This window comes from Triticum dicoccoides, chromosome 2A (assembly GCF_002162155.2).
Source record: "Triticum dicoccoides isolate Atlit2015 ecotype Zavitan chromosome 2A, WEW_v2.0, whole genome shotgun sequence".
Taxonomy (NCBI): domain Eukaryota; kingdom Viridiplantae; phylum Streptophyta; class Magnoliopsida; order Poales; family Poaceae; genus Triticum; species Triticum dicoccoides.
In genome coordinates, this window is record NC_041382.1 from 788,036,138 (window position 1) to 788,063,841 (window position 27,704).

At 47.5% G+C, this 27,704-nt stretch overlaps 3 protein-coding genes and 3 pseudogenes across 3 annotated transcripts; all 6 read left to right on the forward strand.

Annotated features, from left to right (window-relative positions):
• The first annotated feature begins 3,880 nt into the window (after window positions 1-3,880).
• LOC119352539 (UPF0481 protein At3g47200-like) lies at window positions 3,881-5,663 on the forward strand. The gene is made up of 3 exons (XM_037619138.1): window positions 3,881-4,137; window positions 4,224-4,704; window positions 4,797-5,663. Exons 1-3 carry the CDS (start codon window positions 3,956-3,958, stop codon window positions 5,589-5,591), a joined length of 1,458 nt encoding a protein of 485 aa, XP_037475035.1. The 5' UTR covers window positions 3,881-3,955; the 3' UTR covers window positions 5,592-5,663.
• Window positions 5,664-6,690: 1,027 nt separating this feature from the next.
• On the forward strand, window positions 6,691-8,632 carry LOC119358511 (annotated as a pseudogene).
• Window positions 8,633-12,195: 3,563 nt separating this feature from the next.
• On the forward strand, window positions 12,196-13,597 carry LOC119358512 (annotated as a pseudogene).
• Window positions 13,598-13,889: 292 nt separating this feature from the next.
• On the forward strand, window positions 13,890-17,482 carry LOC119357338 (annotated as a pseudogene).
• Window positions 17,483-20,742: 3,260 nt separating this feature from the next.
• Window positions 20,743-24,690, forward strand: LOC119357339 (proteinaceous RNase P 1, chloroplastic/mitochondrial-like). Its single transcript, XM_037624340.1, has 6 exons — window positions 20,743-21,918; window positions 22,916-23,005; window positions 23,095-23,276; window positions 23,461-23,581; window positions 23,711-23,779; window positions 23,879-24,690. Exons 1-6 carry the CDS (start codon window positions 20,782-20,784, stop codon window positions 24,380-24,382), a joined length of 2,103 nt encoding a protein of 700 aa, XP_037480237.1. The 5' UTR covers window positions 20,743-20,781; the 3' UTR covers window positions 24,383-24,690.
• Window positions 24,691-24,938: 248 nt separating this feature from the next.
• On the forward strand, window positions 24,939-26,498 carry LOC119357340 (protein STAY-GREEN LIKE, chloroplastic-like). Its single transcript, XM_037624341.1, has 3 exons — window positions 24,939-25,309; window positions 25,387-25,884; window positions 26,074-26,498. Exons 1-3 carry the CDS (start codon window positions 25,163-25,165, stop codon window positions 26,176-26,178), a joined length of 750 nt encoding a protein of 249 aa, XP_037480238.1. The 5' UTR covers window positions 24,939-25,162; the 3' UTR covers window positions 26,179-26,498.
• Window positions 26,499-27,704: the final 1,206 nt, after the last annotated feature.

Sequence of the window (27,704 nt, forward strand, 5' to 3'; positions counted from 1 at the left end):
TCTTTTTACATATGTAATTGTACTGAACTCTGATACTTAATATAAAGTCAGTGGGAGCCTCTCCCACTGTCCGCAGTTTTCAAAAAAAAATCATTAGCCTCCTAGTTACATGTCACGAACACCAAATCCCACATGGCTGGTGGCAAAGCTGTTGTTTCAAAATGTTGTAAGACATCTATAATACCTAAATAGCTCATCCCCACTAACCTATTTAACTAAACATGTAAGCTATCCACATCAGCATCCATTCTCCTATGGCCACATCAGCACTAACTCTCCACTTCACTAATCCTTCCACTCCTGCATGCATGGATTTTTTTTGTCCTCACAGTCGACCAAGTGACCATAAAATCCTACAGTCTTTTGATTAGCCACGGGGTAGCTCAAGAGTTGGTCTCCTGTAATACATGCTTTCAAGTTCTGAGAGTTTTACTCCGGAGAGAACTCCGTCCCCAAACGTTCTGCCGCGTGCCGATGCTTGACCTTCAATCTTTCAATATATGGCGGCTCAGATTCTGGAACTGACGCAGGTATGCGAATAGACATCATCAAACACCTTTATTTATCTTCTCTGGCATCACTAACTTTCAATCGCAAGTTTCCAACCTAACCAGCGCCTCTACGTTGCATCATCACCCCCTTCAAATCTCGGTTGATGTGTCGGGATTATGAAATAGGAGGGGTAGAGATGGAGCGGTGGCGTGCGGTGCGGGGGTTGGTTGGACTGCATCTTCGAGCTCCCCAACCTGCCGTTTGCAGAGTCTAGCCTACTTCCCTCAAGAAGGCCATCCACACCAGGGAGCTATCCTCACAGCGGGGTGACCTAGGTGAGCGGCGGCGGCTCATGTCCTCCACTCCTCCTCACTCCACCTTCGATTCCCACCGGCCGGCGCATCAAGGACGGCGGGGACGGGGGATCAGCTCGCGATCATCGACATGTGAGGGATTTTCGGTACGACTGGATCATACTTTGGAGCCACTATTACGATGAACTTTGGCTTTAGTATGAAGCTACAGAGCAACTTGCAAACCCAGAATAAGTATGCAGGTACATTCTGCTTTATACACTAACAGCGACCTAATACCAAAATTTTAAAGAGTTTGTGTTGCGGTCATTTGTTCTAATTTTATCGACACGTCGTGTCTTTCAAGAAGCTACTACCTATTTTGCATGACAAAACTACAGGGAACGCACATCCCCATATTACAAAAAACAGAATCTATAAGGGTTTACCCTTTTGTCCATTCTGACAATGTTTCCTTGCAGAAAGCCTCTAACTTATTACTCCATAGTCCATACACAGCCTAACTCAAGAACAAATTGGTGATTTTCTTGACATCGGTGAAATCTTCTTGCTGCACCTGCTTCTTACCACTTGCACATGCAGGCAACTCGATCAAGGTTCTGGTAAGAGCTGTCTACGTGCAGTTTTGCAGTCTATATCATTGAAGAGCAACAGTATCTTCCTGGTGCCATCACCAACAGGTTTTGTTAGTTCTGTCACCTCCAATCTCAGTAGTAGTGATCTCTCTGCATCTCAAATATTATGCTTTCTACTTTCTCAAGCATTCAACCAAGTGGAGCTCAGTATATCAACTACCATAATTGCTTGCTTTGATTTATCACAAGGTATGGACAAATCTATGCATTTTGCTGCTCTTCTTGGAGATTATTTTGTTTATCTTTCCTCAGGTGTTGATTGGATTTAAAATTTTGTCCGATTCATTATAAAGGAAAGACTGGAACAAATCTCTAAAGGTTGTTGTCCCTCATAGTTGTGAACTATTTTTAGTGGCAGACCCAGTCAAACATGTTAGCGATAGTCTAAAAATATCATCTGTAATCACTAATATCAAGAAAATTTGGTTATCTAATACTCCATCCATATTAATTGTTGCAGCTTTAGTTGTACTAAAGCAGTGGCAATTAATTTGGATCGGTTGGAGTAGTGTTTATTTTTATTGTTCTTTCCTAAGGTGTTGAATGGATTTAAAATTGTCTTATTCATCGTGAAGGAAATACTACAATAAATCTCTAGAAGTTGTTGTCGCTCATAGTTCTGAACTACTTTTAGGGGTAGTCTAAATATATCATCTATGATCACTAATGAGATTAAGAGAATTTGTTTTTATCTAATACATGGTATTTATTTTATTCCAAACTCACAAGTTAGAATTAGTAGCTTCATTTCATTTCTGTTTGTGCCTGCTACCAATAATAATTTTTTAAGTAGTATTATGGAGCTGGCCCATTGCTAAAAACTAATTTCATTCGCTTATTGTATATGCAATTTTGCACTATTTATTGAATGAAAACTTCAATCCCATGTTATGACAATCTTCAGCTTACAAAATTAAATCACCTCTCTAACATCTCCCTCTAACAAATACTAATGTTTATCAAATCATCTTCACTGTTCCTGTATATGAGAACCATCTTCCTTGCTATATGAAAATATAACTAATCTTCAAAAGAGAAAAGTGCTCAATTAGTAAAAAGAATTAATATTTTAATGGTTGTTGAAACCAATCCATTTAGTATGTAGAGGTCTACTACATGTCCCGCAGCAACGCGCGGGGTATCCATCTAGTATATGTAACGTGTGATCACTGGAATATGTTTGTTGTGTGTAGGTGATATGGCCACAAAGGGTGGTTAGTTCTGCTTAATTTCCAATTGTATCTGGGGTAGTTTGTGGCCAAGCAGGCATTGCTAGCGATCTATTCGGGGCAGTCAAACACCACAAAAACATTAAAGAGACATACCTTCGAGGTTGGTTGTAAGCAGTAATCACACCCCAATTTTTCGATAAAGGGCGCTTTATTACTTAAAAGGTTTAAACATTACACCCGACCTCTGCATAACTAAGATGCACACAGCCAAACAAACAGTAAGCACACCCCAATGGTGGTTCTTGCCATGTCGTTGGGCATGTATTGCTATCGAGTCTATTTTTTTTCCTTTAGTTGACTTTGTGGACTACTCAAACTACTTTCTTTTGTTTAATGAAGATGGTTGTGTGCATCGTGATGATGCTGAGGTCGGGGCACTCCACTTCTAAAAAAACAATTGCTGTCAGGTGACTGCTAGTGTGGTTCACGTGTAACGCCTGGGTTAAAATTGGGTATGCGTCTGGTAGTTTCATCTTTGATGAGTGCTTTACGAAAATCCACATCGGTGAGCCACATCATTTATCTGAAAGCCACCGTCATCCACCTCCTATAACAGGCGGTTTTTCAGCGCACCCTTGTGAATCGAGCGATTACTGGCATATGTCGTCATTTGGTGGATGGTAAAGCGGTCAGATGGCGCATGTGGTAGTAACGTGGATTAACTAGCTGAAAGCCACCATCATCCACCGCCTATGACAGGCGGTTTTTCAGGGCATCCTTGTGAATCGAGCAATTACTGGCATATGACATCGTTTGGTGGATGGTAAAGCGGTCAGATGACGCATGTGGTAGTAACGTGGATTAACTAGCTTTAGCATTCTGTTAAATATAAAAGGGCCATAGCGATGCCACCCAGTGAAGTTAAGCATAATGATATGCTGTTTTAGTTTGGCTCTGACAGAAGCATCCTACTATTTCCTTTTGGTAAAGCCTCATTTAATAGTAGTAGAAAACATCCTTCCAGCCAATGCTTTCTGCAAAGCACGCTAGTCTAAATGAAGTGAAGCATAATTCTGGTGTAATTAAGTTCCTTTGCACCTAATTGTGCCTAACTCTAGGGGACAAGGCAAGTGACACCGTCCTATAATGATTCATTGTCCATATCATGTCCTATAACCCAGGCCTGCGTAAGTAAGGTATAATCCCGTGATAACACAGCAAGAAAGGAAGCCGGCTCTGTCAATTCTTCCCCTACATATACACAACAATTCAGATTTCAGAAGCACAAAGCGTGTGTAGCTAGCCAAGCTAGGGGAGACAAGCTACTTCACTTGGTTGCAGGATGTCGTCGTCGTGGGTGGTGGATGTCGACTACCCTGAGCCGCGGGCAAACGTGGAGGGATGGGTTGTGGACATGGAGAAGAAGCTCGAGGACGCGGAGCCGCCGGCAAAGGTGCAGAGATGGCCGAAGCACTGCATCTTCCGCGTCCCATTGCGCTTCACGAGCAAGATGGTGGATGGAATGTAAGCCGCACGCCCCATCAGGCCATCACCCGCATTGTAGTAATCGCCGCTTTTGTATTTTTCTTTATGTGAAAATGTAATGGCAGGGCGAGCAGCGTGTTCAAGCCGCAGACAGTGTCTCTCGGCCCATTCCACCACGACGACAAGGACCTGAAACCCATGGAGGAGCACAAGCTGAGGGCCATCCGTCACCTCCTCCGTCGGGACCATGCTGGCCAGGACAGCAAACTGACCCTTGGCGGGCTCGTCGCCGCCATGGAGACGGTGGCCGACGAGCTGGAGGACGCCTACATGGACCTGGGTGACGAATGGAGGGGCGAGGAGAACAGGGGCAACTTCCTTGAGATGATGATCACAGACGGCTGCTTCCTGCTGGAGGTGATGAGGATGGCCATAGGGGGGAAGGGCTCCATTCCCAAGGACTACGAGCATGGTGACCCCGTCTTCAGCTGGCACGGCATCCAGCACATCGGACCATTTGTCCAGCGCGACATGCTTCTGGTCGAGAACCAGTTGCCACTGAGGTTGCTCGAGAAGATCGTCGCGGTGGAGGAAGGGACATCTCCGGTACTGTCTGTTAACGTAGTAGCATCGTTGACATTGTACATTTGATAACGAAACCTGAACTGACAGGCCGTTTAATTTGCCTGTGTATGCAGAGCGCGGCTTCGATAAACTCCATGGTGCTCAAGTTCCTGGAAAGGGAAGATGCCCCGGAAGGGACCGGCCTAGGACTCCACCCGCTCGACATCTACCGGACGAGCCGGCTCAAGGGCACAAGTCAGGTCAAGAATAACGGCAAGGGTCTTCAAAGAGGCGTGAAGATGACGTCGGCGCCAACGGAGGTCGGCATCTTTCGTTCGCAGAAAGTGGTTCCCCGATCCGCATGGAAGCTATCGGAGGCAGGAATCCGATTCCTGCCCAGCAAGACAGGCTGCCTCGACGACATCGAGCTGGACAACGGGAGGCTTTACATGCCCAAGGTCCATATGGATGACTCCACCGCCTACAGGATCCACAACATGATGGCGTTTGAGGCGATGCACGTTCGCACTGGGAACGACGTGACGGCGTACGTGTTGTTCGTCAAGGACCTCATCAGCTCTGCCGACGACGTGCGCCTGCTAGGGAGGAAGGGGATCCTGGAGCATGACCTTGCCGATGACGACGACGCTGTGGTGAGACTCTTCAACAGCCTCACCAGAGATGTGTCCAAGAATTGGGAGAGTCATCTGTGCCGCGTGCGCGACGCCGTGGAGCACCACTACACCAGCAACCATCTACGTGTCATCCTCTATGAGTCGTGGTCACACCTCAAGAGCAAGTACTTCAGGAACCCGTGGTCGCTCCTCGCCCTTGTCACTGCAATCTTGCTCGTCGTCGGAGACATCGTGCAGGCCGTGTACGCAGTCATATCGTATGATCCTAACGAGGGCAAGCCCAAAATACATTAACCAGGAAATGTTTCTCCTTTTTTGCAAAGAATAAAAAATGTGTGTGTGTGTGTGTGTGTGATCGCCTGACTACTTCTGTTGATGGTAACAAGAGATGGGAATGTGGACTGCTACCTTCTTCTCATTGTTTACTATTACGGCAATTATATGTGGGACAAAATGTTGCACAAAAACATGTCAAAAAAAATCTGTTGCGCAAAAAGCACGAGGCACTCAGAGAGACTGAGTGCAAGGTGAAGCTCATGGCATTCTATCTTCTAAAATTATGATGCAAAATGCACATAGTAGAATTTTAGAACATCATTTCGCCAGGCGTATTACTGGCATGTGGATCACCTGTGCACACTTGGGTCAATAATCATACCCGATTAGATAGTTTCATCTCTAACGAGTACTTCACAAAAATCAACATAGGATGAGCCATATCATTGATCTCAAAGCTACCGTCAGCGCCTATCATTATGCGGTTTTTCCAGCGCACCCTTGTGGATGAAGCATTAGTGACATATGTCATCATTTGAAGGATGGTAAAGCGGTCAGATGTGGCGATTTCCACTCGTGAAAGATGACCCACGTTGCGATAATGTAGATTAACTAGCTTTATCATTGTTAACTGTAAAAGTGCATTAGCAACTCTGCCACTCCATGAAGTTAAGCATAACGGTACGTTAGTCTTAGTTTGGCTTAGCCAAGCAGCATCCTACTATTCCCTTTTGGTAAAGCCTGAATTGATAGTGTTAGAAAACATCCTTCCAGCCAATGCTTTCTGCAAAGCATGCTGTCTAATTAACTCTGCCACTACCCCATCAAGTTAAGCACATTCGAATTGGTAGTTTAATTAAGAACATTCGCATCTATCCTTGTGCCTAACCTAGGGGACAGGGCAAGTAACAGGGTACCTATTGCTTTAACCACATGGCCTGCGTAAGTTTAAGGTACCTATTGAAATAATCACGTGATAATACAGTTCGAAAGGAATGTGGATAAGAAAACTGGCTCTTGCATGCTAGCTGTTCTTCACCTAGCTACATATATATACTCGTGGACATAGGAGTTCAGAAGTACAAAGCGTGTAGCTAGCTATAGGTAAACAAGGTAGTATTTGGTTGCAGGATGTCGTCATGGGTGGTGGATATGGAGAAGAAGGTCCAGGGCGCTGAGCCGCCGGCGAAGGTGGAGAAATGGCGGAAACACTGCATCTTCCGCGTCCCGTTGCGCTTCAAGGTGATCGATGGCAGGTATGGAGAGATACTTCATTGGTGTTGATTGCTTCAACATGACAATTTTTATGCCATGATATTTATTTATGTTTTTGTGTTTTCTAGTTTTCTTTCTTTCAATAGTTTGGGTGTCTGCTTCCTCAATGTGTCAACTGCACCTTCCAAAAATAAAATATGTGGATTGCTGCTTCTTGACATTGTGATATTGTAGTCTGATATTAACATATCACCTATCTTGAAAAAAATAACACAAATTGCAGGGTGAGCAGCGTATACAAACCGCAGACACTGTCTTTGGGCCCATTCCACCACGATGACAAGGACCTGAAACCCATGGAGGAGCACAAGCTGAGGGCCGTGCATCACCTCCTCCACCGGGACAGCTGCAAGACCACACTTTCCGAGCTCGCTGCCACCATGGAGAAGGTAGGTGAGGAGCTTCAGGATGCCTACATGGAACTGGGCGACGAGTGGCGGGGCGAGGAGAACAGGGGTAAGTTCCTGGAGATGATGATCATCGACGGCTGCTTCCTACTGGAGGTGATGAGGACGGCCATAGGTGGGAAGTACTCCATTCCCAAGGACTACAAGCAGGATGACCCTGTCTTTAGCTGGCATGGCATCCAGCACATCAAGCCGTTCATCCTACGCGACATGCTCCTGGCCGAGAACCAACTGCCACTCAGGTTGCTTGAGAAAATCGTCACCGCAGAAGCGGTAGATCTCCGGTACGCAGGTTACTGGCTTAGTGCTAACATCTACTCCCTCTGTAAACTAATATAAGAGTATTTAGATAACTAAAGTAGTGATCTAATCGCTCTTATATTAGTTTACGGAGGGAGTAGTGTTGTTCACCTAATCTCACAGTAAAAACTTACCCTCTCTGACTCTATGTATCCTCAATGTCTCAACTATTTTCTCATATCGTGTTATGTCATTGTAGTGGCTGGGTGTACTTGATACCAACTTATATATTGCCCTTTGTTTAAAAAACTTAACATAATGATGAATGGATGAACATGCATGCAGAGTGCGTCTTCGATCAATTCCATGTTGCTTAAATTCCTGGAAGGCAAAGATGCCCCCGAAGGGTCCGATGAGTTGGGACTCCATCCGCTCGACATATACCGAAGGAGCCAGCTCAAGGGCCATCTGAAGCCTTATCAGAGGAACAGAGGTGGCCTGGAGAACACCATACCGACAGCCAATGCCGTCGTTGTTCGTCAGGAGAGAGTGGTGCCCCGATCGGCATGGAAGTTGTACGAGGCGGGGATCCGGTTCGTGCCCAGCAAGACGACCTTCCTCGACGACATCAACCTGGACAATGGCAGGCTCCACATGCCCAAGTTCCATCTCGATGACTCCACGGCCTACAAGTTCCACAACATGATGGCGTTCGAGGCGACGCACGTCAGCACTGAAAATGACGTGACGGCCTACGTGCTCTTTGTCAAGGACCTCGTGGACTCCGCCGAAGACGTGCGCCTGCTCATGAAGAAGAGGATCCTTGAGCATGACCTCGCCGATGACGACGATGCCGTGGTGAAGCTCTTCAACAGCCTCACCAGGGATGTGTACAAGAATTGGGAGAGTAAATTGTGCCGCGTACATGAGGACGTGGAGCACCACTACCTCAGCAACCGCCCGCGCGTCGTCCTGTACGAGTGGTGGGCAAACCTCAAAAGTAGGTACTTCAGGAGCCCGTGGACGCTCCTTGCCTTCATCACCGCCATCTTGCTCATCGTCGGTGACATCGTGCAGGCTGTGTTTGCAGTCTTATCCTATTATAAACCTGACAAGGATAAGCCCAAAATGCCTTAATCAGATAATTAACGCTTCATTTTTTTCTTTTGGCATGTTTGTTTTGAAAGAATAAAGGTGAAAACAAATCAGAAAAGCTGTACGCCACAAAACGCCCCCGATCTCTCCCTCGTCTGTTTGATGTCAAACAATCTCTGCTCCTGTGCGCGCAGATGTTTGTGAGAGAGGGGGACAGGTGATCGCGCTCGACTAGTTGTAGGTTAGAGCATCAAATGTTTTATTGAACTGTCCCGTCATTGTTCGGACAAGAGAGAATAGAACAAAAAATCACCCAACAGTATTCTTCATTTTATCTTGGCGTGTGCGGGCAGTCCACAAATTGATGTAGACCGAACCCCGTGGCGAGATCCGATCCGTTGTTAAGGCCCGACCTTTCACGACACTCCACCTTCAGCAGTAGCAAACCTCTCTTCCGCGCACGCGATGTACACGAAGTAGAGGGTTTGAACCTTGCGGCCCAGCACGAGAAAACCAATCTCGACGATGGTACTCACGCACAAAATAATTTCCACGAAGAGAAATCGCAACAGAGAGGTTTTCTAAAGCTTCCTCTAAAACTTAGGGATTTTTCGACAGCTTCCCCCAAAACTCGATATGGATATTTACCCTAAAAACACATTGTGTTTATTCATAAAAAATATAGCCTGATTTTTACATGGCCGCACCCTCATTATTTATAACCCACGTATAGACTTGCCTAGTAAGACACGATCTTATATCTAGCTTCAAATAAATCCTGGACTCTCCTAAACTATAAAAGTACTTGCCTTTTACATCTCGGCAGCTTTCTTTTATTCTCAAACTAGCAAACCGACTCAAACTTGATACATATAAAATTATGTGTGCCACCTCTCTGCCGTACGTAAGCTGCTGGTTTGGTGGACCCCATCCTGTAGCGCACAAGCACAACACGTCCGTCGGTCGGCGCCTCCTGACGATCTCGCGTATCTCTGGTGGTCGTAGCCTTCCAAAGTAGTAGCGAAATACATTGACTTCTTTCTGATCCTTGTCTCCTAATTGTATGAGACAAATATTAAAATTAATAAACAAATTAAATTCTCTGGCAAGCTTCTGTTCTGATGGACGTGGACATGCAAAGTAGCAGTAATTATCATTGTACGTGCTATTAGCCAGCTTAGAGTTTCCCTCCACGTAAATCTCTTCATATGCTTGATTCTCCTTCCATTTATCCATGCAAGCTATGGAACGTACACACATGATGTGGTTATACTCAACTTTGCTATTCTCTTCTTGAACATGCATCAAGCTATACACATCGGCTGCACATGTAGCCGGAACAGTACCCAATGCTTGGACCTCCTTGTTCTCCACATTAGATACGGTTGTATCACAAATCCTTATATCCAAATCATACCTGAAGAGTGGAAGGCTCCATTGGGAGTTTCGGTGGCTCTCAATCCGGCCAGTTTGCATTCAGCGGTGAGATAAATTCTATGGACGACGGCCTGACGCAGAGGAGATGGTTGCGCAGCGGCAGTCATGCCGGCACGTAAAGACTGTGCCTCACTTTTAGCTGCTGGGATCGCGGAAAATGGTGGCGACAACATGATGACTTCGATTTGGTGGTGCTTCTCGAGTACCCGGTCTCGAGTTCCGGGCTGAAAACCCTAGGTCTGACCTGAATTGGTTATACCTGGCGATGGCGATTTTTTTGCGTCGTTGCCTTGATGAAGGCATTGCTCGGATGTGCTCGGACTTGTTCTTCAGGGTGAAAACCTAGAGTCTGGCCTTTGTTGGTCGGGACCAGTGACGGCGACGTTTAAGAGTCGTTTCTTTCCTGAAGCCGTTGCTGTTGAAGAAACTTTCTCGTTGCGCTTGTTCTTTCAAGAGATGGTTGGTGCGGATATGGTCGTTGATGTAGTTTATCGACCGTTGTTTTGATCGTTTTGAGAGTGTTTTTCTTTTTCTTTTCCCTCGCTTAGGCATAGTTTGAGTCTTGTATGACTTTGCTCTTTGCTGGCGTTTTTCTTTTTCTTTTGTGTGTGTTGGTGTTGGCTGTGTGCATCCTGGTTATGCAGAAGCCGGGTGTGTGTTCAATGTGTTTGTATCCCCTTGATGCTTCATTTTGAGTTAATAAAATCCACCCTTTATCGAAAAAATACCTGAAGAAGATATGAGGATGTCTGTGCAAGGTGGCACGTAGAATTTGGCCCGTCGCGGGTCACTTTTTCTCTTTCTTTCTTTTCTCTCTCTTCGTCTTCACCAATTATGGGCCTGTTCGGATGTCCTCCAGCTCCATGCTTCCAAAACTTCACAGATGAATTTGTCCAGAACGGTTGGAGCCCGAGAAGCTGAATTCACGAAGCTGCTCATTCCCGTAGTGTAGAAATGAGAAGCACGGCCGGCCCAGCTCCACCAAAACGTGAAGCGCGGAGTTCGCTCAATTTACAGGGAACTGCCACCGCTAAAGAAAACGCTTCGTTGCATCCCCTCGTCAAATAGAAAAAGGATCAATCGAATCATTTCGTTCGTCTCGCTCAAACCGGTACCCAGCTAATTGGGATGCGTCCAGCCGGCCCAACGTACGTCTAACAAGCCACATTCCCTCCCAACTAGGCTGCAGCAACTGGAGAAGTTGCAGATCAAGCCGAATGCTCCTGGGATCGCTAGCTGAAGCTAGAAGCGAGGAGTAGAAGCTGGTTTTCTAGAATTTTGAGAAGCTGGGGAGCCTCCGAACACGCCCTATATGTATGTGGCCGGACAATATAAGGACAAATAAGGAGTGTGATTGTTTTGCAAGGAAAATGATGGTCCAAAATAGACGTGCCCGTGTCCGGGCACGCCCACAAACATATGGGGAGTGAAATTAAGCAATCATGGTTGTAGATGCTCTTAGGAAACAACAAATGGGAATGTGCAGACGAGCCAGTGGTGCAGATGGTGGTAGAGGAGGTGTGTCGTGTACCTTTTTTCGACAAAGGGTGGATTTTATTAGTTTAAAACGGAGTACAAACATAAAGAGCGCATATTCGGCCTCTGCATAGCTAGAATGTATCCAACCCACACGAATACACGCACACACACACACATACACACAAATCACACCGGCAGCTAGCAAAGTCATATAAGACGAAATCTATGCGAAGGTGGATAGAAAACAAAGAGAAAAAGAAGAAAAGAAAAAAGAGTAGCGATATTTCACGGCGAGCAGGTGTTGAGCCAATGAAGATGATTCAAGCGCATGTGATCCGGCGAACCAACACGTGGTTGGGATGGTTAGGTGGAGAGTGGTATCCCTAACCCATCAGGGTTCAAATCCTGGTGCCCGCATTATTTCTGGATTTATTTCAGGATTTTCGGCGATATGCTTTCAGTAGGAGGATACGTTCCCGTCGACGACGAGGTGCCTACGGTGGCTTCGTAAATCTTAAGATGATATGGTGGCTCAGTCTCGGAGGTGCTCATAGGGATAGGGTATGCGTGTGTGCATTCATAGGGGTGAATGTATATGTGTGTATATGAGCGTTTGTGTCTGTACTTATGCTAAAAAAAGTGCATGTGATCCGAAACGTGGACACGGCCACACAGAACGTGCACTCATTATGCAAGCGATCCAATGGCATGACCGTTGGCCCCAGAACCGACGCCTACATGAGCTGCAGGACGCCTACATGGACCTGGGCGAAGAGTGGCAGGGCAAGGAGAACAGGGGCAAGTTCCTAGAAATGATGATCACGGACGGCTGCTTCCTGCTAGAAGGTGATGAGGACAGTTGCGGCCGTAGAGGAGAAGGGATCCATTCTCATGGCCATGGACTACACGCACGGGGACCCCGTCTTCAGCAAGCATGGGATTCAACACATGAAGCCATTCGTCCAACGCGACATGCTCATGGTTGAGAACCAACTCCCACTGATGTTGCTCGAGAAGATCGTTGCAGCGGAGGAAGGCAAATCACCGGTACGTTACTGACTGCCACTTGATATCAATATGTTATCTTTCCTCCAAACAGATAAACACGGCAATAAATGGGTGTACATGCATGTAGAGCACGACTTCGATAAATTTCATGGTGCTTAAGTTCCTGGAAAACGAAGATGTCCCGGAAGGGATCAACCTAGGACTCCACCCGCTTGACATCTACAGAACGAGCCTGCTCAAGGCAGGGATGAAGACAAAGGGCGACAAACAAGGGCAACGCCACCCCCAAGGTTCGGGTTTTGAGAAGAATGATATGCATTAGAAGTCTTGTTTCCTCATAATGTAGTTATACTATACTATTTTCCCCACTCATGAAGTTTACAACACAAAATCTGACAACTTAGGCCTCCTCAAGATTAAAAGCTGGATGTGTTCATGCTTCAAGGCCCACCAACAGAATATTCATATAGACAGGGGTGTGAAGACAGAGATGGGGGCACCGCGTCTTCCCCGCAGAGAGTGGTGCCACGGTAGGCGTGGAAGTTGTCTGAGGCAGGCATTCGGCTCGTGCCCAGCAGCACGCGTTGTCTTGACGACATTGACCTGGATAACTGGACGCTCTACATGCCCAAGTTACTTATAGACGACTCGACTGCCTACAAGTTCCACAACATGATGGTGTTCGAGGCGATGCACGTGGGCACCAGGAACGACGTGACGGCGTACGTGTTGTTCGTCAAGGACCTCGTGGGTTCCGCGGACGACGTGCGCCTGCTGGTGAAGAAGATGACCCTGGAGCATGACCTTGCCGACGACAACGCTGCTGTGTGTGTACAAGAACCGGAGGAGTCAATTGTGCCGCGTGCGTGATGACCCGGAGCACCACTACATCAATCACCGTGCGTGTGTCAAACTGTACGAGTGGTGGGCACACCTTAGGAGCAAGTACTTCAGGAGCCCCTGACGCTCCTTGCCCTTCTCATCGCCGTCCTGCTCCTCGTCGGAGGCATCGTGCAAGCCGTGTATGCAGTCATAGCCTATGATCCTAAGGATTCTAGCAAGGCGAAACCCAAAATGAATTAATCAGAGAATGCTTCTCTTTTGTAGTTCCATTTTATCCGCTTTTTCGTCTTGACGAGAGAAATAATTTTGTCTTGTCACACTGTTTCCCAGCAAATTGAAGCGGAAGAAATCGAGTGGTGTCGCCTGTTATTTACTCACATTGTTATGATGTTTCTAGGATGTGTTTTCTGTCAAGACAAATGTTTTTAGGATGTGTGATCTTTTTACTCTATTTTTATATTCACGGTGCAATTTATTTTTGTCATCGGGCACGGTTTCTACGGGCGAGTGCTGCGGGTGCGGTGGGCGCCGGACAGCCGGCGGCGGTCGCGTGCGTGCGGACCCGACGAAATCTGGATCCATTCCGTCGCCAGCAGCAAAAAGGCTGGATTTTTCTCCCCCCCCTTTCCGTCGCCGCGCTTCCCGATTCCTCGCCGATTCTTCCTCCTCGTGGCCGAAATCCATCCTCTTTCGCCCGATTACCTTCCTGGATCCACTCAACCATTCATTCGCCACGCTCCACTCCAGATCTTCTCTCTCTCCGGATTGCTGGATGCGATAAGGAGCCGGCCAATGGCGCTCGGGCACACGCGCCTCGACGTCCGGCGGCATCAGCAGCACGCCACCTCATCCTCCTGCTGCTCCGCCCCCGGCGTCGCCGCCTTCGTCGGGCTCTGCCTGGTCGCCGTCTGGATGGCCTCCTCCGCGCTCGTCACCCCCGCCGACTTCTCCCCGTTCCAGGCCCCCTTGTGGCGCCGCGCCGCCGCTCCAGCCGACGGGACCGCGCCCCCCGCCGCCGTCAGAGAAGAAGAGGCCGCCGCCGACGACCAGGAGCCCCCTGTGGCAGACCGGCAGCAGGCGGGCTCCACGGAGAAAGCAAAGGGGGCCGATGAGCAACAGAGCGCCGCAGAGAAGCCCGATGAGAAGCCAAAGGCAAAGAAGGAGGAGGCCGAGGTGTTCCCCGACGCAAAGGACGCCGAGCTCCTCAACCAGACGGCGGCGGAGCCGGGCTCGTGGCGCACCCAGGCCGCGGAGTCCAACACGGAGACCAAGGAGCGAACCAACGCGTCTTCGAGCGTCCCGGCGGCGAGCCACGGCTGGAAGCTCTGCGACGCCGAGGCCGGAGCCGACTACATCCCATGCCTGGACAACGTGGAGGCCATCAGGAAGCTCCGGAGCGACAAGCACTACGAGCACCGGGAGCGGCATTGCCCCGAGGAGGCCCCGACCTGCCTCGTCCCGCTGCCGCCGGGCTACCGGAGTCCGATAAGGTGGCCGGAGAGCAGAGACCAGGTTCTTGTTGTCCACTGAATTATATCTGCTTTGGTGCCTGAATTCAGTTATCTTCAGAAATGGTTTGTTTACCTGACTGACAGCGGTTTTTTTTGGTTCAGATATGGTATAGCAATGTTCCTCATACCAAGCTGGTGGAGTACAAGGGGCACCAGAATTGGGTTAATGTCTCCGGGGAGCACCTGGTCTTTCCGGGAGGCGGAACTCAGTTCAAGCGTGGTGCTCTGCATTACATTGATTTCATTCAGGAGGTAACACTCAGACATGCTACCATTCGTTAGAATATCATTCTCAAGTTGATAAGTTCAGAGCCTTTGCGTTGTGAAAATATTATTCTAGGCATGCTATGGTCGGATAATGCAAATGATTCGTTGAGTAGGTTGAAACTGAGGTTCTCTGTTTGGCATGTCTGATGCTACTACGCAGGCAAAGAAAGATGTGGCATGGGGGAGACGGACGCGTGTAGTTCTAGACGTTGGCTGCGGAGTTGCTAGCTTTGGAGGATATCTATTTGACAGAGATGTGCTTACGATGTCGTTCGCACCTAAAGATGAGCATGAAGCTCAGGTGCAGTTTGCCCTCGAGAGAGGAATCCCTGCTATATCAGCGGTTATGGGTACCAAAAGGCTCCCATTTCCTGGCGGGGTCTTTGATGCTGTTCATTGCGCACGCTGTAGGGTACCATGGCATATTGAAGGTACTTTCTTTCTTTTACAACAAGCCTCTTCTTTTACAATATCGTTCCTCTCTGTTGCTGTTGTCTGAAATTATCAGTGTTTTCTGGCAGGCGGTAAGCTCTTGCTAGAATTGAACAGACTGTTACGGCCTGGTGGTTACTTTGTGTGGTCTGCGACTCCTGTATACCAGAAACTGCCGGAAGATGTCGAGATATGGGAAGGTAAATTATTTGATGATTACCGTTGAATTATTTTGCACTGTGGACATACCATTGTCGCCCAGAAACTCTATGTCAACTCCTGATGTAATGAAATGTTGAATCCTTATCTAATGTCAATTTTGTTTTGCACTTTCCCAGCGATGTCTGTTCTAACAAGGTCAATGTGCTGGAATCTGGTCAATAAAGTAAAGGATAGGGTAAATCGAGTGGGAGCAGCGATTTTCCAAAAACCAATGGACAACTGATGCTATGATGGAAGATCTGCTGCAAATCCTCCACTGTGTGCAGAGTTTGATAATCCTGATGCTGCCTGGTAAGTGTTCTCATTTTCAACAGGCTATATCTTTGATGCTGATGACCAAACCTTGTACCTAATTTTAAGTTCATGTATTCTCTTATCACCCTTCAGGAATGTTTCATTGCAGTCTTGTATGCATAAATTGCCCAGAGACCCCGCCATGCGTGGTTTACGGTGGCCAGAGGAATGGCCATTGAGGGTGGAAAGACCACCTTACTGGCTGAAAAGCTCCGAGACTGGAGTGTATGGAAAGCCTGCTCCTGAAGATTTTCAAGCGGACTACGAGCACTGGAAGCGGGTGATAAGCAATTCGTATATGGAAGGCCTGGGTATTGACTGGTCTGCTGTCAGAAACGTTATGGACATGAAAGCTGTATACGGAGGGTAAGATCGGCTCACATCATTGCTCTTTTTTAGCATCGAAAAGAATGAAAATGGTGTCACCCAGTCTGTCCTCTCCTTCCATGCCAATCTATGTTAGCAGTGTTTATGTCAACTGTTTTTCACAAGGCCAGAAGCAGAAAATTTCATCATACTGCAGTACATAACATTAACCCGTGTCATCCGCTTCCTGATGTAGGTTTGCAGCAGCTTTACGAAATGTGAAGGTGTGGGTCATGAATGTAGTTCCAATTGATTCGCCCGACACACTCCTAATCATATATGAGCGCGGGCTGTTTGGACTCTACCATGACTGGTGCGAGTCGTTTAGCACCTACCCGAGAAGCTACGATCTTGTCCACGCGAACCATCTCTTCTCCAAGATTAAGAAGAGGTAATGGTCTTTTCACTCGAGAACACGACATGGCATGAAAACCACCATGACTGATCAAATGCTGTTTAACCTGCTGAATTTATGCATGAAAAAACATGTTGTTGTTTTGGTTGTGGATAGAACAAGAGTTGAAGTCTGACTCAAGTGCTGAATGATGCTGCTGTAGGTGTGGACTGTTGGGTGTGATTGTGGAGGTGGACCGGATAGTGAGGCCGGAAGGGAGGCTGATCGTCAGGGACGATATGGAGACGATACGCGAGGTGGAGTCGATCGTCAAGTCGCTGCACTGGGAGGTCCGGCTGTCGTACTCCCAGGAGAATGAAGGCCTTCTGTTTGTGCAGAAGACCATGTGGCGACCAAATACTTCGAGTTGATCGAAGCTAAAAAAAGGGGGGATCTGGATGAACCATGCATCCATTGGTATAGACATTGTGTTTGTGTAGAGGGATGAGTGTAGCATAGCATATTGAGATGATATTGTTACTGCCGATTTTGTTCTTATGTTAGCAGAGCGGGCAAGCGCAATGAATGTGATGTATGTATGTAATGCATGATTATTGTTCATGTTGTTACGGGCGAGCAGGCTCAGCAAAGATTGAGCCTAACATACATAGCTGATAATAAGATGCACAAATTCGTCGATGAGATGTGTGTCTTTATATTTTGTTTTGCTGAAAATGTTCACTCATTTGACAAAGATGAGACTTTTTTGTTTTTCAATCTCAAGAAGTGCACGATTTTTATCATTATTTTTACTTGTAGGCCTTAGAGCATAGTAAGATTATATATATGCACTAAAGTAAAGGAAAGGAAATGATGGCGTTTTGGCTCCCGGGAGCATTTGCTCCCGGATGAACAATATCTCATAAGAAGTGGTAAAATATTTTTAAAAAGTTCAGATTTTTTTTTTTGTGAATGTTCGTGTTAGTGCTGGAAGCATGTTTGGCATTTTTCATGTGAAACGAAGCAGTAGTGTTTCGTTGGTAAAAAAAAACAAATTTAGGGTGACATTTTTGGGTAACATTTGGTGTTTAATTTTTTTTTTGTGCACAGGGCAAAATATTCAACCCTTTTGCCTAAAACTTTGCAGGTAGCATTTGGATGTGATTGAATATATAAAAAAATTATTGTGTTTTTTTCACATTTCAAAAATCATTTTACGCGCGCGGGAGCATGTGCTTCCAGGAACCAAATTGGATTTCCGCTAAAGTTATGCAATACAAGTATGATGGCATTATTCTTGCACAACCAATCCGCATAGTAGTAATCTAAGTTTTAAAACACTTCAGGCCATGAAAAAATAAGAAAGAGCTTCAGTAAAGATATGAAGCTTGACATAAGCCCCGGAAAATATATGGTGCCCCATTCATCGCATACTCCCATGGTCACATATTTTAAAACTTTGATCTAAATGTTTCAAAAAAAATCTGAAACTTTTGTTGGATGTTCACAAGACAGTCTACATGAGATAGAAATTGTCCTTTTTATTGAATTTGTCCTTCTTATTTACTCTTATAATTACTAATAAGTGCCAATACAGAAATTGTGATTCTAAGTGTGACATCAAACCATGTAACTAATATTGGTCATTATTGTTGCCCTTAGAGCGACCAACCTAAAACAAGGGGTTATCGTGTATATAGAGCATCTCTAACCGATCCCTTAAAAATCTTTAGAAGAGTAAATTTGAGAGATAGCCGTTAACTGTTAGAGGAGGAAATTTTTTAAGGAGTTATCCCCAAAAGGCAGCCCAGCTCTCTCATTTTTACTCCTCCGACGCCACTTCTCACGATAATTTGGGCCGCTCCCCCTCCCACCCAAGCCGTCACCACTTCCTGCCCGAGCCGCCCAATCTCACAGCCGCCACTGCAGCCCCCGAGTCCAGCCGTAATGGAACCGGAAGGCTCCCCTGCTACCCTGCTTGCCGCATCGCCCCACCTCTCCCCGCCTACCGGAACCATCTTCTTGCCACTAGGGATAAAAAGATGGTTGTGTAGTTGTTCTTTGAACACAGGGTGAAGACAATATATCATCAACCTCATGTCATCATACTCATTGCAATACTCTGTTTTAAACTTAACACTTTAAGATGCATGCTGGATAGAGGTCTTGGGTGGAGTATTAGCTATAGACGCAGTTGGATAATGGTCTATGTATTTATGGACATGATGCTCATATGTTAATTATGCCATGAATAGTCATGCTCATAAATATTTTGATTTAATCGCTTCCCAACTGTGATTTGCTACCACACCATGTTTTCCTTTTGAGAGAGACCTCTGGTGAACCTATGGACCCCCGTCTTTTTTCTTCCTAAAGTTTTCAACCTCACTGAACGTTCTTTCAATTCCTTGTTTTTACTTTTGTTGTATAGTTTCATCAACTCTATACACACTTGTGTTTTATTTCTTTGTCACTAGCAAAGCTAGCGAGCTTAACAACCTCGCTAGTCCTGTTGGGGGCACATGAAAGTTTTGTTTTGTATGTACAAGTATTGATCATTGGTTGTAATCGTGTAACTCATGTTGGTTCGATAAACCTTGAGGTCACTAGAGGAAAATTGCTTCTTGCTATAGACCTTTGCACTTGAGGGCCAGCACAACTTCCTAGTAGAGAGGAAGCACTAGCTTTGTCAAGCTTCACAAGCTTGGCAAGAAGCTTACGCTCGGCTCTCTGGACTATCAAACCAGCCCAAGCTGAGCCTCGACTTTTTTGGGCCCTAATAGGGCCGCTTCCAAGCATTGTTTGTGGTTCGTTCGGCGAGCCAAAATTCATGAAAGTGTCTAACGACTCACTAGGTAGTGATGCCAAGAGTGAGCCCTAAATTAGAAGCAACAACTACAAAATATGTAAGGATTTCGGTCGTGGTGTCTGCTTTTAAGCACCATATTATTTTGAGAAAAAATTTAAGCACCACATTATACATGCACTTATGTGCAACACTTTACTCGCGAGCTTTCCTATTTGGCACGAGCTTTGGCCAACTTTGTGGATGAGCTAAGAACAATGAGTTTTTGCCCATTTGAATGTTCATATAGCATAGGTTCTCTTACTAGCAATGTCAACCCCATATCCCCTAGCGATGAATTTGCCCTCTATAGTTTGGGTGGGAGTTCTTATTCCCCTGGAAGAATCATATCGGCTAGTGAGCATGAAACTGAGTGGATACGACATGATACCACACAATATTCCATAAGCAAGTGCATTATCTGAGTTGTTGTGACTATTTTTGTAAATAAGTGAGTTGTTGCTTTGGTGTAAACAATGGATAACAATATCTAGGCAAGCCAAATTGGCTAGCAAGTGGTTAACTACCAATTTATCTCGTCACTATAAGAACCTGCCAATCTCTGCAACTTTTGAGAGTACCAAATATTGCTATGCCAAAATATTGGCCATGGATATTTTTTTTACTTTTCAACCAAGCACGTCCTAAGTGCATTAACCATATAGGGTTTTAGGGTTTAACCAGATAGTTGTGACTATATATTGAAAATTCATCTTGTTAAGGTTCTTTTTTACTCACATGATTCTTAAAAGATACATAAAGCATATAATTAGTCTCATGCCCCTTTGAGTTTTACTCCATTCGTCAGAAAATAAATGTCTACATTTATTTTGAAACAGAGGGGGTACATGTTTAAAAAAACATAGTCATGTGCATCAACGAGTGTTTGACATTATATAAGACAAACTAAAGAATTTGAACAAAATTATTCAAGGAATGAAATCAGCCTAAAATCTCATGATTACCCTTCAAATCAATGGAGCCCAAAATATGAATCGAAAACATCCATAAATCATGTGAATCCTATGAATCTCATTTGAATCAACAAGGTTCAGATACGTGACGGATAGACAGTTTCCTTCCCCTGCCTGAAACCAAAAAGAATCGTTTTTTTCCAGATAAGTCGTCCTCTCCAATCCACCATCGTCCGGCGATGCGGCTGGCGGCGGCGGCGGGGGTCCTCCGCCCCACGGCCGCCCTCCTCTTCCACTCCCGCTCCCGGCCGCACCGCCTCCTCCCCTCCCCGCGCCGCTCCTCCCTCCCCTTCGCCCGCCGCCGCCGCCACTCCTCCTCCTCCTCCACCGCCACGGCCCTCGACGACCCCCCTCCTCCGTCGGCGCCCGGTCCACCCTCCCCCGCCCCACCGACGCAGACGGGAGAGGGCGGGGAGACCAAGGCCGCCCGGCGCCGGCGCTTGCGGGAGTCCCCGGAGGGCATGCTCAGGCACCGGCTCGACATGTGCTCCCGCGACGCGGACCTCGCCACGGCGCTGGAGCTCTACGCGGCCGCGGTCGACCCGGCCACCGCCGTCCCGCTCGCCCTCCACCACTACAACTGCCTGCTCTACCTCTGCTCCAACGCGGCGGCCGAGGACGCCGACGCCGCGCGCCGCGGCTTCGAGATCTTCGCCGCCATGGAGGCGCAGGGCGTGGAGCCCAACGAGGCCACGCTCACCAGCCTCGCCCGCCTCGCCGCTGCCGTCCGGGACCCGGCCATGGCCTTCTCCGTCGTCCGCCGCATGGCCGCCGCCGGCATCCCGCCGCGCCTCCGCTCCTACGGCCCGGCCCTCTTCGCCTACTGCGACGCCCGCGACGCCCACGGGGCCGCCGAGGTCGAGGCCCACATGGACGCCGGAGGGGTCGTGCCGGAGGAGACCGAGCTCGCCGCGCTGCTCCGGGTCAATGCCGACACCGGGAGGGCCGACCAGGTGTACAGGGTGCTGCACAGGACGCGCACGCTCGTCAGGCAGGTGTGCGAGGCCACCGCCCAGGTGGTCGAGGCCTGGTTCCGGTCGGACGCCGCGGCGGAGGCCGGGGTGGAGAAGTGGGACGCCAGGAAGGTCAGGGAAGGCGTGGTGAAGGGCGGCGGCGGCTGGCATGGCCAGGGCTGGCTCGGCAAGGGGCAATGGGATGTCGGGCAGAGCGAGATGGACAAGAACGGCAAATGCCAGCGCTGCGGCGAGAAGCTCGTGTGCATAGACATTGATCCTTCCGAGACAGAGACCTTTGCCAAGTCCCTCGCCGAACTCGCGTGCAAGCGCGAGGTCAGGGACGATTTCGTACGGTTTCAGGTACAATGCTTGGTTCATTCTATCACCCCCACAAAGTTACAAGTTGATCGAACAATTCTTACACATAATGCAGCTTTCTTTACCAGAACACCCTACTACGAATATTGCCAAGAATTTTATGGTAGTGCGAGTATATTTAGTTAGTTCCATATACGCCATATATGGGGTTCGAAAAGAGCTACTCCCTCCGTCCCATAATATAAGAACGCTTTCAAGTAGAATGAAGATTTAGTGGCCCCATTGTGGCTGAATTTTGGAATGGTTAGAACCCATCTTATAATTTGTAGTGCTACACTATTTTAAAGGGAAGGCACACATTTTGTTTGTGACAGGGATTCCCCCACTGTTTCAGGTAAAAAAAAAACATTTTGTTTGTGGCTCATGACTGTTTAGCAGATTTACATTTGGGGCACTTTCCGAAATTTAACAGAGTCGCATAATGTAACACCCATCTGTACCAAGTTGTGTCCTTTGGCTGTTATTTTGGTAAGAACTACTAGCTTAGTAAAGAATTTGTTTGGCCTGATTGGAGCTTCTCCAGTAAACCATTTCGTTATGAAAAATGTCCATATGGGGCTTATATGGGGCTTGACACAGTAGTAGCAGTAGGACCATATGAAGGCTTATTGAATTATCAGCTCCAAATTAATCTGATTGTTTAAACTTGGCTTTAATGTATGCGCCCGTAGCTGAGGATGAACCATGCATCAGAGTTGCAAAGTAGGTACTGTTGTCGGTCATTGTCATTACTCTATAAAACTTCATGCAGCATGCCAGCATCAATTGTTTGGTCATAAGCCGAAGTGGTGATATCATTGGTTTAAGGTTTTACCTGTAGTAACAAAAAATCCTTCTCATTGAGGTACTTCACAAGTTTATTTCTCACGACTAAAAAGGATTGCTTTATGATATTTTGTTCTTTTTTTTTCTGATTTAACTGCGTATATTTGGCACTTTTTCAGTCTTCTCTGTCAAATTGATAACCTGGTCTCTGCAGGACTGGCTCCGTCACCATGGACCATTCGACGCTGTTATTGATGCTGCTAATGTCGGCCTTTACAACAGTAAAGCTTTCAGTTTTTCTCAGGTAAAAGGAATGCTGTCCTGCAGGCAAAATCCTAGTATGATACAATTGTTCTTGACATGCTCCTGCTACGAACTATGATTTTGTTGTAGGTGAACTCTGTTGTAAATGGCATACAGAGAGTAACCAAGTCAAAGAAATTGCCACTGATCGTTTTGCATAGGAGCCGGGTAAATTGTGGCCCTGCAAAAGCACCACAGAATCAGAAGCTCATAGAGAGTTGGCGAAATGCTGGAGCACTATATTCTACTCCTCCTGGTTCCAATGATGATTGGTGAGCCCATGTTTTCTGCTTAACAGATGCGTTATTATCTGCATCCCTTACTTCGGCTAGCTGGTAGTAGGCTCTAATGAAGCAACCGTTGTGCTCTTTACTGTTTTCTAAATTCCAATAGATAATCGTGAGAAATTTTGAGGCAGAGATTTGGGATATAACTGCTCCCCCTTTTCTGCTGCAGGTATTGGCTGTATGCAGCAGTTAGTTGCCGTTCATTGCTTGTTACGAACGACGAGATGCGGGACCACTTGTTTCAACTTCTCGGCACTAGTTTCTTCCCCAGATGGAAAGAAAAGCACCAGGTTTTGTTTTCTTACTGCAGAACCCAACACATCTTAAGCCCTGGTTCAGTGTCGATGCATCAGTCGCGGATGCACTGTATTATCTCTTTGAAATTTTTGATCTAAAGAACCCTGGTAAACTCTATGCAGGTCAGGCTAACGTACTCGGGCCGCGGTCCTACATTCCACTTGCCGCCACCTTATTCAATTGTCATTCAGGTGATTAATCTAACTCCGAGTCAGGCGCATTGCCCTCCTCAGCATCAGTAGTTCATGAATACATGCTGAAACAAACAGTGTTATCGTCCTTGGACGCAGGAATCCGAAGCCGGGAGCTGGCACGTGCCAACAACGACCGGAGACGACATCGAGAGCCCGCGGCAGTGGCTCTGCGCCACCAGGAAAACTTCGGAGGGACCGCCTTCTCCACCGCCCCAAGCTCGCGCCACCAGCAAAACTTCGGAGAGACCGCCTTCTCCACTGCCCCAAGCTCGCGCCACTAGCAAAACTTTGGAGAGACCGCCTTCTCCGCCGCCCCAAACTCGTGCCACCAGCAAAACTTCGGAGAGACCGCCTTCTCCGCCACCCCAAGCTCGCGCCACCAGGAAAACTTCCGAGAGACCGTCTTCTCCACCACGCCAAGCTCGCGCCACCAGGAGAACTTCAGAGAGACCGTCTTCTCCGCCACCCCAAGTTTCGGCAACCAGGAAAGCTTCGGAGAGACCGTCTTCTCCGCCGCCCCAAGCTTCCACCACCAGCAAAACTTCCGATGGATCGTCTTCACCACCGCCCCAATCGAGGTTAAGTGAGCTGGGTTGGTAGCCTTTGCTAGAACTCATGTTATGGGGGTGCATGAGCATATAGCAGAAGTAGAAAAATAGCACCCAGATTTGGGCCTGTTTGTTTTAGATTTAAGAGAAAAATAGCAGCTCTTGATTGAGGCTGAGATTATGAGCCACCAACATCTGTGACTGAAGTTAGTCCTTAGTTGCCCATGAAAATGAAAATTTTTGCTTGCTGTAACAAGGTGATTGGTGAATGTGGATGATTTTTTTACCATATGAACTCATTGTACTCCTACAAGAATTTTGTATCGTCATGGTGTAATTCACTGCTTGAGCCACTGGTAATTTAGCAGTAGAAACTACTGTTTTTACAGTCATTTTTAGATGTCCTTGATGGGGCTGGTGTGAGAAAACTGGGTGTAGTGGTGGGTCCCATGGTGTCAGTGAGGGTACTGGGTGGTGCGTTATCCATGCATGTTGATGGCAGCGAATGGGAGCGCGCCACGTGTGAGCCTAACAGTGGAGGCCGCCGGTGCGTCGTCCACAGCCATGGAAAAGACTAGGGGCAAGCGGCAGCCATGGATTGCTGCCCACCCAATCCACCTCTCTGCTTTCTCTCTCTCTCTCCCTCGTGCAGCTCAGGCACCTGCCACGTACATCTCTCTCTCACACACACCTCTTGTGCCAAGCACGCGGCACCACCGGCCACCGGAGGAGGAGCTCGAATCCGGCGGCCGGCCGGCCTGAGCAGGAGGGGTAGGAGGCGCCTGCGAGATGCCACGGCGAGCAGGGCCTTGCTGTTGATGCGAGATTCCCAATGGCGTCGCGCAGCGCCGCGCTCTGCTTCTCCGCCGCCGTAGCCACCGTTAACGCCACCGGCGGCGGCAGGGGCGGGAGCCGGAGGCGCTTCTTGGTCGTCTGCTGCGACGGCGGCCGGAGATCCGACCTGCTCTCTTCCTCCCTCGTAAGTCCAGTCATGCCGTCTGTTACCTTGTTTCTTCTTCTTGATTGACTGACTGACTCTACGTTCACGGTGTGCAGGCGGCCAAGGTGCTGGGCGCGCCGACGACCTTCGACGCGGCGAAGCTGACGGTGCAGCACGCCGCCGGCGCCAGTCCATCAGCGTTCCCGCGGGCCTACACCCTCAGCCACTGCGACTTCACGGCGAACCTGACGCTGGCGGTATCGGAGACCATCACGAGCGAGCAACTCCGACAATGGGGGTGGCGGCGCGACGACGTGTTCGCCGAGTGGAAGGAGATGACCTGCACCGGCGGGCCGGGCGGCGGGGAGATGACGCTGCACCTGCACTGCCACGTGAGCGGGCCCAACCCGCTGCAGGAGCTGGCCGCCGGCTTCCGCTACTACGTCTTCTCCAAGGAGCTGCCGCTGGTGCTCAAGGCGGTGGTGCACGGCGACGCCGCCCTCTTCGCCGCCCGGCCGGAGCTCATGGACGCCCGCGTCTGGGTGCACTTCCACTCCTCGTCACGCAAGTACAACCGCATCGAGTGCTGGGGCGCCCTCCGTGAAGCCACCAAGGTGCCTCTTCTTCCTCTTGTTTTTCCATGGTTTGCTTGGTACTCCCTCCGTAAACTAATATAAGAGCGTTTAGATCACTATTTTAGTTATCTAAACACTCTTATATTAGTTTACAGAGGGAGTAGTTTGCATCTACTAGTTGTGATGCTCAATATATTGAACAATTCTGATGTGGTTGGGGGATTGCAGAGGAATCTGCTGGATGGGGGGCTCGTCGACGAGCTCCAGAGCGAGATCACCGAGCGACGAAGAACGTGGAACATATTCAACGCCCTCGTCTCGTTTCTGCTATGATCTCCGATCCGGTGATGCGGTCCGGGTATATATGCATGTACATTGATTGAGAAAGATTTGAGAGATAGGGTAAGCAATGCAATGCATTGCGCGCAAGAGAGAGAGAGAAAGAAAGAATTATGCTTTCTTTTGCTCTGTCTGGTCATTCTTTGCCTTGCCTTGTTGGCAAGAGAGGAGGAACTCTAGACACCATTCTTCTTCAGTTCTTGACATGTACATTACTGCCAACCAAATCGGTGCATTCGTTCACCTTGTTAAGCAAGCATTTGACCCCTCTTGTTTATCGAATGCTGACGACATTTGCTGATTTGATTTTGATCGCTGCTCGAGTACCGCCATCTGTTTTCTATATTTTCTTACCAGCAGGGCACCACTCCTGCTGCAAATTTCTCAACATACAATATACCTGCAATTGGGTTTCAGGACTGGATAAACAGAGCAGTGTGTCTTGCAACTTCCTTGTCTGAGCTACTATTATTGCCTTGTAATAATCCTCTATGTTAAGTTGCAACAACGGTGAGTGGATGAGCTTTCTAGGATGCTTAGTTATGAACAAGCACTAGTAGCTGTGAATTGAATTATCGCTCGTAGATGAGCCCGGGCTCCGAATTGAATTATCGCTAGTAGCTGCACATGTTCTCCAGGATAGATTGTTTTGAAAGCAATTTAGTTGCGTCGTGCGACTCCCTATGTAAAGAAATGTAGAGGGATTGTACTTCTAAATATAAGCCTTTTTAGAGATTTGAATATGGACTACACACGGATGTATATAGATTTTTAGAGTGTAGATTCACTTATTTTGCTCTGTATGTAGTCCGCATTGGATTCGCTAAAAGGTCTTATATTTAGGAACCGAGGGGTAGTTGGTTCCCAGAAGTAACTAAAAAAATAATCTGTTTTGCATGGTTCAAACCTTCTCCACCATAATGTAGTGCATATACATTTTTTACGAGTCAAACTTTGATCAGGCTGACTGAGAAATTTATCAATATCTACAATGTCAGACATATTAATCAAAACTGTGTCTTATGACATATCTGATGATACGTATCTGTTACTCTAGATGCAGATATTTTCCTCTATAAACTTAGTTAAAGTTTGTAGATTTTGATTTTTAGGAAAAGCTATATGCACTATATTATAGTAACTATAATAATTTGGCTTGCAAGGTTCAGACTTTCTATCTGGCCGTTTCAATTTCAAATCGCACTAAATCAGGGATGAGGCTGCCGCCATCCATCCACCCATCCATTCCTAATAAAAAAGTGCATATGAGAGCATCTAGACTTGGCAATTCTGGCCCCCTAAATTCCATCCACCCGCCGGGTTTCGCGTCCAGAGTCACGCAAAATCCCCTCACGTCTTGTCTTCGTTTTGTGGGAGAAAAAACATCTGAACTGCGTCGCGGACCGATACAGGACCGCGTTGGATGGTTTTTCGCGCCGTCCGAATGTATGCGGAAGATTTGCGGGTCGGTGTTGAAGATGCCTTAAATGTCCAATGGCATATGTCCTATTGAGAGCATC

Bases quoted from the DNA above. Each gene is read 5' to 3' on its own strand.
- LOC119357339 (XM_037624340.1), top strand. From the start codon at position 20,782: ATGCGGCTGGCGGCGGCGGCGGGGGTCCTCCGCCCCACGGCCGCCCTC. The intron at 21,919-22,915 runs GTACAATGCTTG...TGGTCTCTGCAG, and splicing joins ACGATTTCGTACGGTTTCAG to GACTGGCTCCGTCACCATGG. The intron at 23,277-23,460 runs GTGAGCCCATGT...TTTCTGCTGCAG, and splicing joins CCTGGTTCCAATGATGATTG to GTATTGGCTGTATGCAGCAG.
- LOC119357340 (XM_037624341.1), top strand. From the start codon at position 25,163: ATGGCGTCGCGCAGCGCCGCGCTCTGCTTCTCCGCCGCCGTAGCCACC. The intron at 25,310-25,386 runs GTAAGTCCAGTC...CACGGTGTGCAG, and splicing joins ACCTGCTCTCTTCCTCCCTC to GCGGCCAAGGTGCTGGGCGC. The intron at 25,885-26,073 runs GTGCCTCTTCTT...GGGGGATTGCAG, and splicing joins CCCTCCGTGAAGCCACCAAG to AGGAATCTGCTGGATGGGGG.
- LOC119352539 (XM_037619138.1), top strand. From the start codon at position 3,956: ATGTCGTCGTCGTGGGTGGTGGATGTCGACTACCCTGAGCCGCGGGCA. The intron at 4,138-4,223 runs GTAAGCCGCACG...ATGTAATGGCAG, and splicing joins AGCAAGATGGTGGATGGAAT to GGCGAGCAGCGTGTTCAAGC. The intron at 4,705-4,796 runs GTACTGTCTGTT...CTGTGTATGCAG, and splicing joins TGGAGGAAGGGACATCTCCG to AGCGCGGCTTCGATAAACTC.